This window comes from Phocoena sinus, chromosome 9 (assembly GCF_008692025.1).
Source record: "Phocoena sinus isolate mPhoSin1 chromosome 9, mPhoSin1.pri, whole genome shotgun sequence".
In the NCBI taxonomy this organism is placed as follows: Eukaryota; Metazoa; Chordata; class Mammalia; order Artiodactyla; family Phocoenidae; genus Phocoena; species Phocoena sinus.
The window spans coordinates 3029661-3042130 of NC_045771.1; the positions used below are offsets into that span (position 1 = coordinate 3029661).

The 12470-nt window shown below is 55.7% G+C and overlaps 1 protein-coding gene across 1 annotated transcript in view; it reads right to left on the reverse strand.

The window, feature by feature from the left end:
• Window positions 1-12470, reverse strand: part of DPP6 (dipeptidyl peptidase like 6) — a 776249-nt gene that overhangs the window by 19866 nt on the left and 743913 nt on the right. The window contains exons 18-19 of the mRNA XM_032643847.1: window positions 7291-7389; window positions 2461-2530 (exon numbers count right to left, since the gene is read on the reverse strand). Coding sequence (XP_032499738.1) covers window positions 2461-2530; window positions 7291-7389 — 169 coding nt within the window. The remainder of the gene's footprint in view (window positions 1-2460; window positions 2531-7290; window positions 7390-12470) is intronic.

Here is a 12470-nt window from a genome sequence, read left to right on the forward strand (position 1 = left end):
GTGTGGTGTATGTGCTGTGTATACTGGTGTGGTGTGTGTATGTGCTGTGTATACTGGTGTGGTGTGTGTGTATGTGCTGTGTATACTGGTGTGGTGTGTGTATGTGCTGTGTATACTGGTGTGGTGTGTGTGTATGTGCTGTGGATACTGGTGTGGTGTGTGTGTATGTGCTGTGGATACTGGTGTGGTGTGGTGTATGTGCTGTGTACACTGGTGTGGTGTGTGTGTATGTGCTGTGTACACTGGTGTGTGTATGTGCTGTGTATACTGGTGTGGTGTGTGTATGTGCTGTGTATACTGGTGTGGTGTGTGTGTATGTGCTGTGTATACTGGTGTGGTGTTTGTATGTGCTGTGTATACTGGTGTGGTGTGTGTATGTGCTGTGTATACTGGTGTGGTGTGTGTATGTGCTGTGTATACTGGTGTGGTGTGTGTATGTGCTGTGTATACTGGTGTGGTGTATGTGCTGTGTATACTGGTGTGGTGTGTGTGTATGTGCTGTGTATACTGGTGTGGTGTGTGTGTATGTGCTGTGTATACTGGTGTGGTGTGTGTATGTGCTGTGTATACTGGTGTGGTGTGTGTATGTGCTGTGTATACTGGTGTGGTGTGTGTGTATGTGCTGTGGATACTGGTGTGGTGTGTGTGTATGTGCTGTGGATACTGGTGTGGTGTGTGTATGTGCTGTGTATACTGGTGTGGTGTGTGTATGTGCTGTGTACACTGGTGTGGTGTGTATGTGCTGTGTATACTGGTGTGGTGTGGTGTATGTGCTGTGTACACTGGTGTGGTGTGTGTGTATGTGCTGTGTACACTGGTGTGTGTATGTGCTGTGTATACTGGTGTGGTGTGTGTATGTGCTGTGTATACTGGTGTGGTGTGTGTGTATGTGCTGTGTATACTGGTGTGGTGTGTGTGTATGTGCTGTGGATACTGGTGTGGTGTGTGTATGTGCTGTGTATACTGGTGTGGTGTGTGTATGTGCTGTGTATACTGGTGTGGTGTATGTGCTGTGTATACTGGTGTGGTGTGTGTATGTGCTGTGTATACTAGTGTGGTGTGTGTGTATGTGCTGTGGATACTGGTGTGGTGTGTGTGTATGTGCTGTGGATACTGGTGTGGTGTGTGTATGTGCTGTGTATACTGGTGTGGTGTGTGTATGTGCTGTGTATACTGGTGTGGTGTGTGTATGTGCTGTGTATACTGGTGTGGTGTGTGTATGTGCTGTGTATACTGGTGTGGTGTATGTGCTGTGTATACTGGTGTGGTGTGTGTATGTTCTGTGTATACTGGTGTGGTGTGTGTATGTGCTGTGTATACTGGTGTGGTGTGTGTATGTGCTGTGTATACTGGTGTGGTGTGTGTGTATGTGCTGTGGATACTGGTGTGTGTGTATGTGCTGTGGATACTGGTGTGGTGTGTGTGTATGTGCTGTGTATACTGGTGTGGTGTGTGTATGTGCTGTGTATACTGGTGTGCGTGTGTGGTATGTGGTTTGTGCGTGTATGTGAGCATGTGCGGGTGTGATGTGTATATCTGTGTTGTGTGTGTGTGTTGTGCACATATATGTGAGTGTGTGTGCTGTTGTGTGTGTTTGGTACATTCACGTGGTGTGTGTGTGTGTGTGTGTGCGTGTGTGTGGTCGCTGGCCAAGTCCGGACGGTGAGGACAGCGGGTTAGTGGCAATAAGCGGGGGCAGCACAGTGGGTCGTGGCCCGGGGTCCTCACAGTGCAGCCTTCGTCACTCAGGGCTGGGCCCCAGGCCGGGCGCCAGGCAAGATGCACAGGGTTAGTCAGGCTCTGGGGGGGTGATTTCACTGTGGTCCCTAAAGAGCCCCAGGGCAGGCCTCTGCTCTTCCCTGGACCCTTCCACATGAATACGGGGCTGCGTCCCCAGAGGCCCCGAGGCTCAGTGTCTCCTCTGTCCCGTGGCCACTCACGCACCCGAGCGAGCGGCAGCCCTAGTCAGGACCCACTACCGTCAGAGGTGCTCAGAAAGCTCTGAAGTCATTCTCGGCATCTGACCCAGAAGCTTGCTAATTAGCACAAGGCAGCTCTGAAATCATCCCGAGGACCAACGCCTGGTGTTCAAGGCCGCCTGGTGGCACCGGAGGAGCCGCTGGCCCCAGCGAGACCCCGCCGGGCCCGCCTCCCGGGGCCCGGGGTGACCTCGGGTGTATCCGTCCGCCCTGCGCGGTGAAGGTGGGCTCCCCATCAGCTTTCCTGCTGTCCCTGGGGCCGCTGACTGGCCACCGAAGCACGACTCCCGGAATGTGAGTCAAGTCCTGCACTCACTGTGGCAAATCCCCCGAAATCGACTGGGGCCCCACTTTCCTTTGATGTCTGGGGTCAGCGGTTGTTACAGAAACAGCCTGCAGAATTGTTTCCAGTGACTAGTCTGCAGTGGATATCAGGCTCCCACTTACCATCTCCATGAGAGTTTCATCCTGGGATACTTACACCACCAGGAGCAAGGGGTAGTGGGTGGTGTCGGAGAAGGTTGCTGGCTTGAGGATCTGAACGGGCAAGTCTAGGCAGAAACAGAACACAGGGCAGCACGTCAGGGGCCAGGAAGGGAGGGGAGGGATGGGCGCTGGCTGGGTGTGCCAGCCCTGGGGTGTGCTCCCGGGGGCCTGGGAGACGGGCACCCTGGAGGGTTAAGGCCGGTCCTCCACAGACAGGGGCACTCCGGCTCACTCTGGACTTGGGGAAAGCACCCAACCTCTTTAAGCTTAGTTCCTCCATCTGAAGCTTAACTGCCATCTTGCCAACAGGAAAGTGTTGAAAAGCAGAAAAGCCTGGACCCCTGTGAGCACTTGCTGACAGCAAAATTCCAGGCAGGGATGGGGTGAGGGACGAACCTCCAGGGCAGGGTGCACCTCTCTGCCGGGCAGCACTGCCCCAACAAGTAGTTAAGTGGGGACAGGCGGAGACTGAGGGCGGGGTGGGGTAAGGCAAGGGGCAGTGGCCCTGAGGGAGAGGCTAGAGCTGTGGGGAGCCTCCGTGCAAAGCCAGGGGCTGCGCGGGCCTCCCCGTTTGCAGGCTGGAACTGGGCAGGTCTGGCTGCCTGCGGAGCCAGCGGGAGGGAGCTGGTGCAGCCGTGGGTCCTGCAGCCAAGGTCCTTTGGATCTGGTCCTTGGCAACCAGGATCCAGTCTGGGAGGGAGGGGGCCGTTTCCCTCACTGCTTTCTCTGTTCTTCCCCAAACAAACCTTCCTGCCCAAGTTAGAAATTGTTTATTGACATTAACTACAGCCCAGATGAGCAATTAAGTTGGAATTAGTGGTGTTTTCAGTATAATTACTGTAGATGCACCCCAGGCTGGGGGTTGGCTTAGCAGCCAGCTCTGACCAGGGTCTCATTACTGACTCTGGCTGAATGTTAATGACTTGCAAATTAGATCAATGGCCCAGGGACCCTGGACTTTATCACTGAAATATCCATAAAACATGGTCTGGGCTGCTTTCTGCCACTGATAAGCTCACGGGCAGGCTTTGGCCACAAGCGGCTGAATATATTCAGAGAGTGTTCCTGGAGTTGGAATGCTTCTCTAAAGAAAGCCTTAGCCTCCGGTAGCATTAAATGAAAAACAAAGCATAACAAAATAAAAACAGGTCTGTAGGGCGACATCATTCAGATTTCCTGGGACTCCAAGGGGCGATGAGCAAATGCCGGCCCTGCACACAGCTGTCCCTGCTCTCCTTGCATCTACGTCCCCGTTTACCCGCAAGTAAAACCTCACCCTGGAAAGAAACCTCATGTGCAAGGGGGGCTGGGAGTTGGCTATTTGTTTCTAAAGACCCTTTTCTGCATCTTTGGAGGAGGGGATGGCAGGCACCCCTTAGTGCTCTGGGGTTTGGGAAACATTGTGTGCAGAGTGGATGGAGGAGGGCCCTGGGCTAGAAGCTGAGACAGGATCCTGTGAAGGAATATGATCTGGCCTCCAAGGCTGTGGTAGGAAGTGACAGACGGGAGAAAACTTGCTGATGGGGGACGGGGGCGGGCAGCAAGCTGAGGTTGACCGGTGGAGGCTGACTGGCCTTACAGGGCGTGACCTGTGCAGTCACGCAGGCCTGTGCAAGAGCCCTGGCTGGACTGGAAGCTCACAGAAAGCCCCACGTTTTCATTTTGCTCAGGCCCTGACCTTACGGGGCCTGCCTGAGGTCTGCAGATAAAGACCAGGGTAGAGGGGGTGGGGCCAGACCTGTGGAGGCTGCTTGCTCACTCGTCCACCCTCCATCCATCCATCCATCCTTCCCTGCATCCCTGCCTCCATCCATCCAACCATCCTTCCCTGCATCCCTGCCTCCATCCATCCATCCATCCTTCCCTGCATCCCTGCCTCCATCCACCCAACCATCCTTCCCTGCATCCCTGCCTCCATCCTTCCATCCATCCTTCCCTGCATCCCTGCCTCCATCCTTCCAACCATCCTTCCCTGCATCCCTGCCTCCATCCATCCAACCATCCTTCCCTGCATCCCTGCCTCCATCCATCCAACCATCCTTCCCTGCATCCCTGCCTCCATCCATCCAACCATCCTTCCCTGCATCCGTGCCTCCATCCATCCAACCATCCTTCCCTGCATCCCTGCCTCCATCCATCCAACCATCCTTCCCTGCATCCCTCCATCCCTCCATCCACGATCAATCTGAAGTTGTTTTCTTGTTTTCTTGCCTCTGGTTCTTCCTTATAAAAGGAAAGCACAAAGATAAATGTCCAGTTAATTTGAGGGCTCTCATGAACTTGGATCTGCCGAGTGACTGGACTCCAGGTTCTGCATGGCAGTTTGAACCAGTCACTGATGCCTTCCTCACGGGCAGCCCAGACATTCCTTTGACCCATTTCTTGGCAATACGAAGTCTCAGCGATGGGGCTGTCCGTACAAGACACCCTGTATGGTCAGAGTCACTCTCTTTACAGAAAACAGCTCGGCAGGGAAGAGGCGGGGACTTGAGATGAACAGGTCAGGAGCCGCGTCTCCAGTGCACACGTCCCAGGGCAGCAGAGGTTCTGCTTCCTGCCTGTGGGTCGCTGGTTTCGGGCCTGTCTGACTAGGGGTCGCCAGCTTCTGTCCCAGTGAAACAGCTCCCGGGCTCCTGTGGTGGGTTCCCGGGTCTCCCCGCTCTGCCTTATCGTGTTAGAGCCGCACCTCCTGCAGGTCTCCTGAGCCCACTTTCGGCCTGGACTTGCATCCTTCCTGCCCCTCATTTCTGTTCTGTGGTTCCCCCAAGCCCTGATGACGGGCATCTGTGGATGGCCCAGTTCCTCTGTCTCCCTCTTTCTGACTGACAGCTCCTTTCCTGCTCAGGACTGGACGTGCTTAAACACAGCCACCTGGGGCTGTGCTCCCTGGACACACAAAACTGCCCTCGCTTCCAGAGCCGAGTGCATCCTGTGGGACCTGCGTGCGTCTCAGGGACGTTGAGAGAAACCCAGACCCGGAGAGGCGGTGGGGATGGCCCTGGCCTGTGGGCAGTGATGTCCCTGCCGGGCATGACTGCAGGCTCCACTCATGCTTCTCCTAAGTCTATCTCTTCACCTGCCTCAGGCCCTTCCTTCTTGTTTCCTCCATCAGCCCCTCATCAGAGTGAGTGCACACGGGCCATTGTAGGAGAAAGGCCTCTGCACCCGTGGGCCCGGTGGGGAGGGGTTGAAACGCATCCTATTTTCCGACTTTTCTGACTGTCGCAGGTGAATCTCTCTCCCTACCTGTATCTCTAGCGATGTTTAGAAAGGTTCCCATATAGTGTGATTCCGTGTGGCCCAACGATAGGACAAGGATGAAGGTGCTGGAGGGTGAGGGCCCCCGTGTCGGCTGCCACCTGGGACAACCCCGCGGCTGGAATTCCACCAGCCTCCCGACCCACCCACGACCGACCATGCTGACGCTTCTCCCTCCTTCTCCCCTCTTCTCCACCAACCGAAAGCGACTCCAGGAACCCCTTCAAGCCCCACCTTGCTGGGAACCTTCTCGGGACCCCAGTCCATTCTCACGCTCTCTCCTGAGCTCCTGGGCCATTCCTTTCTGCTCTGAAGGACGCAGCTTTACGGGATGCACTTTCTGGGTGGGTTTGATTTCGTTCCACAAGCTGAGCCGTGGTTCCTGCCCTTAGGGGCTCACGGTCTGTCAGGTGGCTGGGTCCAATCTAACAAGGGGTGCTGAGTGATACTCCAGGGCCCGCCGGCCCTAGTGACAAGCTGCTGTCCCACTGAAGGGGCAGGGCAGACAAGGAGCTTGCCGACAGGCGCTGGGGCAGCAGACACAGGCTCGGGCTACCACCTGCTCCCCCCGCCCAGGCCTGCAGTTCAGGCATCACTAGTCAATCTCTGCACTCTTTTCCATCGATCCCTGGCCACCTTCTAAGTTAGCTCAGGAGACGAAGTCTATTCACCAACCTCAGAGACGAGGGGCAGGTGGTACCTGCATGGATGACTCAAAGATGACTTCAAGGTTTGAAATCTAAGTTATCTGAAACCAGTCAACACAGCCGAAGGGTATCACCCTCAAAAGGAGGAGCGCGTGGAGGGGGACGCAGTGCTGGGGGAAGGACGGGGAGATGAGTTTGGAGCATTGTGCACTTGAGGTCCCCAAGGGCAGACGCCCGCTGGGTGGCAAAGCTCCGGGCTGGGCTGATGGGGGACTGTCTGCAGAGGCAAGGAGGCTATGAGAACCCTGCTTCCCTCCAGGAGATGCAAGTCCCATTCCAGCCAGTGCTCTGGGGTCCTCGGGGCCTAGGGGTGCCTGCTGCAGGGCATGTGCTCGTTAAAGCTTATCGAATGGCTGAACGGACAGTTCGAGAGGGAGAAGGACACAAGCCAAGGCAGGGCGCTGGACGGCCGCGGGCTGCACCGACCACCAATCCCTCACGCTGCTTCTCCAGCTTCCAGGACGCCTCTCAGCGCACGTGCAACATTTAGACGTAAGATGATGAAGCACCAAGAACATCAATGGCACAGAAGGGACGTTTCCAGGGGGACACGTTTTCCTGGACGGTATCATGACCGGTTCCGCCCCAACAAGGAGCGGGTTTCCGTCCGGGGTCTTGTCTAAACCGTCAGCCTCTCGAGGACAGAAATCACGTGCTCCTGGCTTTGTGTCCCAGAGCGAGCATGCTGGCTGGGAGCGCAGTCAGCTCGGCTGAGCTGCCCCCGGCCCCCGGTCCCCCTCGCTGCTGAGGATGCAGTTCTAGCCCGTGCTCCCCCGCAACCCCCCACCCGGCGATCACGGTCAGGCTGTTTCAGAGCAGACGCTGGTCTTCCCGTTTAAAGGAGCAAACGCAGCACTTACTGTAATCGTCGATCTCGATTTTCCTGTATTCCACTTTAGGCATCTGCCGATCGTTTATGGCTTTCTGTACGTGTTCATTTGTTTCTAGGTCAAAAATTTCTGAAAGAGAGAAAAAAATGACACACTCAGATTCAGTAACCGCTTCTTGACGCCGTGAGTCTTCACGCGCCTCCCGTCACTAGCTCCTACGTCAGAGGAGAGGGCCACTGGTTCCACGGCTGGAACCAGAGCTGCACACACTAGATCGTGTGCTCAGGTCCCAGCACGAGGGGAGAGTCGAGCTCAGGGCAGGGGCTCCAGGCAGACGGCAGGTTCTTCCACTGTGTCCAGCGCCCCTGCCCCACCCCCCGCGATCCTCACTCCCCACGGCGTTTCTCCCTCTCCCACACACACATGTTGCTTTAGGTGTGCTTGGTCTCAAGACTGCTGGTTTTGGGAGACCGACATCGTGCCTGTCAGGACAAGAGGTTTTACAAATGTAGTGGCCTCAATAACACTACAGAAAGGAGAGTAGAAGCTGGAGCGTGACCGTTATTACGTTTCCCAGGAAAAGTGGTTGGGCTCGGGTTTCTTGCCTTAGTCATAGGGGGTCTGGCTTTGGGGACCTTGGTCTGGATAGGCACTCGAGCTGTTAGTGAAGCCACGTGAGCCGCAGTGCAGGGGGACTGGCCCATCTCCCTTGGAGTCTGAGAGGCGGCTCTACCCTGACCCGCACCGTAGACACACCAGCTCTGTGACCCTTAGGTTGTAACAGCTCAAAAGGCCTTGGCTGTGACCCTCTACCCCCATCAGCCCTCTTCACTGATCCCCTGCGGACGTGGCCCTTCTGTTACGTGTCAGACTTCCTCCGTGGGTAACAGAACCCACCCCACTTCTTTTCTCCCCTCTCATCTCAGTCCTACCTGGGGACAACTTGTGGTTCATTTGAAAGGAACTTTTATCTTCAAGGGGCTCGACGTTTGGCTCGACAAGTCACTTTGAAACATTTGTGAACATTTTAAAGAATAAGCTAATCTCACAAGCATTCTCCATGATAAGTGCCTTTGAGGACAGCGGGCCCTGCACGGACACGGGCGTCCCCTCCACACAGGCTGGGCAGGTGAGTCATTGCTCATGACCAGGACCTCCAGCAATGAGTGTCTTTTCTGTGGAGCCATGAGGATGGCCTCTGAGCATGATAAGCAAACTTCTGTGGGGCAGAGGCAGCTCAAAGTTCCCAGGGCTGGTGACAAGCAAATAAACAAAACAGAAGAACTTCTACGGGGGCACAGGTAGCTCAAAGTTCCCAGGGCCGGAGACAAGCAAAGAAACAAAACAGAAGACGTTTTTCAAGTTTGTTAAGCACGTATTTGGATACTCAGCTTTGGTTAAAAGGTGAGGGGAGAAATGGTGAAACTAACACTCAAACAGGTAGGGTTACAAAAAAATCTGAAGTGGGACCCCCGCCACATAGCACGCAAGAATTGCTGTCCTTTGTGGAAAGCCAGAAGGGACCCTCAACCTTGTGGTCACATATGCAAGTTCGGGAGGGGATGCCCGACGCTGGCATGGTGTGCCTGCCCTACTGCCTGCCCAAACTCCTAACAGAGCAGAGAGAGCACTCATTCCCTGAGTCCAAATGCCCTCGGCCCTTTAACACAGCATCCCAGGCATACACAGTCTGTTGAGAGGAGTTGGTTTAGCAGATACTAACTATCTATTCCCCAGGTTCTATCCACACTTATAGGGCAGGAAGATTAGAAGGGAGCTCCACAAGATAATGAAAAAGAATAGCATTCTTCAAGTTCTTTGCTGCCTCAGGGCCTTTGCACTTGCTGTCCTATGTTGCTGGCTCTTCCCCCTCCATCAAGTCAAACATCACCTCCTCAAAGAGAAGCCCTGACCCTTCACCTCAGGTACCCCTCTCCAGGTGCACTTAACACCAACTCTAGGAGATATGGTCATTTGCCTGGTTGACCCTATCCCACCCAAGGCATCAGTGTTCAGTCCCATCCCAGGGACATGAGTACATCGAGCTGTTTGTGGAAATCTGATTCACATTCCGGAAATGATGCATCTTCACAGTAGCCGAGTTTGGGTTTCGAAACGTCTTTCTTCCTTTTCCCACATGGAAAGGACTGAGAGGTCCTCCTCGGTGTTTCAGAAAGCCTGAAGGCTCTCAGAGGTTCCTGGAGCTCAGACCTCTTAGCGGTAAGAGCCGAAGCGATTGAGGCCTATTAACCACTGCTTCCCGCACAAAGCAAAAAAAACCCCAAAACCGAAACACATTTTTATTCAATTGATTGAAAAGTTGACAGTGCTTGAAGGACTAATGGTACACCCAAGTTAGTATTTAGTTAATTCTGGGAATTGAGGAAATGCATCGAGGCAACCCAAACCCAAGCTTAGCGTAGGAGCTGAAGCACAGACCTTACAGGGTCTTCTGGAAGTCTCAGCCCTCTGGACCGCGACCTGGACCTCTCTGCCTGCCTATGAGATAAGCCCCGGTGGAGACAAGTGAGGGACTCAGGGTGTGCAAATGTGGGTCAGACCAGAGAAACGGACACTCGTGAGGATGAGGGAGTCGTCAGGAGCCCAGGAAGAATGTCTTCAGGGTCAGGAGCAAGGCTGAGTCCTTTGCTGCCAGAGAAGCAGCACCGAGCTTCTGCTTCTGGGGGATGGACAAGGCTCCAGCAGGGGCCGACCTGGATGATCAAACTTCACAACGAAGAGACCTGGTGCAGCCTCTCAAGGTCTGTTATAACCTCCTCTCCGCGTGTCTGCATCAGGATTTGATATTTCTGACACCAGATGAGCCTGAAGGAGAAGCTTCGGGCTCAGGCTTGACGTGCTGCTTTGCAACCTACAAGCTCGGCTTGTGTGGAGTTAACGAGAACACAGACTTGCCAGCGAAGCACTGCATTCCCTGTCCCTGGATCCGGGAGCTGCGGCTTCGTGCGGGAGCCCACGGCGTCCTAACCGCACACAGTAGTCCTAACCGCACACGGTCGTCCTAACCGCACACGGCGTCCTAACCGCACACGGTCGTCCTAACCGCACACGGCATCCTAACCGCACACGGTGTTCTAACCGCACACGGTCGTCCTAACCGCACACGGCCTTCTAACCGCACACGGCGTCCTAACCGCACACGGACTTCTAACCTCACACGGCCTTCTAACCAAACACGGTCATCCTAACCGCACACGGCGGCCTAACCGCACACGGTCGTCCTGACTGCACACGGTTGTCCTGACCGCACACGGCCTCCGCAGGACTAGCTAGTCCCTCTGTACTGAAATGCCACCCTTCACAGAAAGGCGCCAAAGCAACAGACTATTAAATTTAGTTAAATATTAGATTTCTCATTTAATGATTGCCCACACAACTGGTTTTATCAGCAGAGAGCTGGCTGTCCCACAGGGGAGCTGAGTTAAGCCATTTTATTTGTTCCCATAATTGCATTCAGAGAGGGCAGAAGCACGGCAGAGGAAATAAGAAAAGACCGGCCTCTTCCCGAAGGGTTCTTCTTTTGACACCGGGGCCGTGGGGACCTGCAGTCTGAAGCATGCAAACGGCCACTCCTCAATCAGATGTGAGCCCCTCTCATGTTTGGTGGAATCAGCTATTATCAGATCTGGGCACGTGGAGCCTGCAAGAACCAGGGCAGCTGATGACGGCTGCTCCCCGGCTGTGCCCCAGCGGGCAGACGCCGAGCGGTGGTGACCGCGGCCGTTCTGAGACTCTGCTGGCTCTGGGCCTTGGAGGAATTGCCACTTGGCCGGATTTGGGGACACGAATGACCAGAACCAACTGGAAGCCAATGAGCAGCCGAGCCGGAGGAGACAAGAGCCGCCCGCCCCTCCTCTCGTGTTTCTGAGGGGAGCGGGAGAGCGGGGACTGCATGCAGATTGCAGATTACTCGAGTCTGGCCTTCCGCCGGGTTTTTCCGGGCCCTTCCCGGCGTGTTTCGGACAGCTTCCTCTTGTGCACCTGTCCCGGCAGCATCAGGGCCCCGTCCTCCCTGCTCAGTGGCTGCAGCATCGCAGACGCAGCCTGCCCACCCCGGGGCTGCACGGCTCAGACTGGACCCCGGCCTGAGGGCGGCACGGACGCCCTCCAGACCCCCATCTCACCTGGAGACTGTGTTCTCCAGCTCCCAACGTCCAGTTGTTAAGCCACACAGTTTGGGTGGTAATTGTTCTCTTTGCCGTGTCTCTCTTTCTCTCCAGCCAGATTCTAAGCAACCTGGAAGCAGGGTGATGTAAGTGCATTTGTGGTGTGGGCACCGTGCCAGCAGGCGGGTGGGCTTGGTGAGTGGGGCCGTGCGTCGCTCCCACTACATCCCAACTCAGGAAAGGGCACAGAGCCGTGGACCTGCCGGCCCTCCAGCGTCCCAGGGACGCCGAGGCAGGTGCCCTGAGGGGCGGAAGGTGCCATGTGCTTTGCTCACTCCGCACTCTGTTAGCCAAACACCAGCTCGCCCCCAAACCTGCCGTGTTTTGGCCTAGAGCGAGCCGTCTGTAAACCCGTCACCTGTCCCTCCAGAAGGGCTGCCAGTGTGTGTGTGTGTGTGTGTGTGTGTGTGTGTGTGTGTGTGTGTGTGTGTGTGTGTGTGTGGCGGGGGGGAGCTGCGGACCCGGAGGACTTTCCAGACACAGCGGAGGCCTTGACCGAGACAGGCACACGCTGGCTGGCACCTCCTGGCATCCCCCCATCCTACCTGCTTGCCACGTGCCTGACAGCACAGGTGACATCCCCTGGGTGGGCCCTCGGAGGAAGATGGCAGGGGGGTCTCCCAGGCAGAGAGAACCGAGTGAGAAAGGGGACAGACACCAAACAGCCTGTGTCTGGGACAATCTCAAAGAAGAACGCCTATGATTCCAACTGGCCGTGCGAGTTGGTTTTGCTTCTGTGTAAAAACCTGACGGAAGGGCTTGGGAAGGAGAGGCCCTGTCTAGGAGTTCTGGTGAAGGAGGCACACCAGGCGCCCCGGTAACTTGGGGTCTGTGAGCAGCTGCCACGAAACTGCGGGCGCTGCCGGGACACAGACCACGCTGAAACCGCCTGTGGCACTCTGTCCCGCGGGCTGTGCCGGGCAGGGAGGCGTGTGGTGCTCGCAGGCCTCTGCACCTGAATTGTGTCCGCACGCCGAGCTCACACCCCCCTCACACTCACACTGAAGCCAGCAACTATTAATG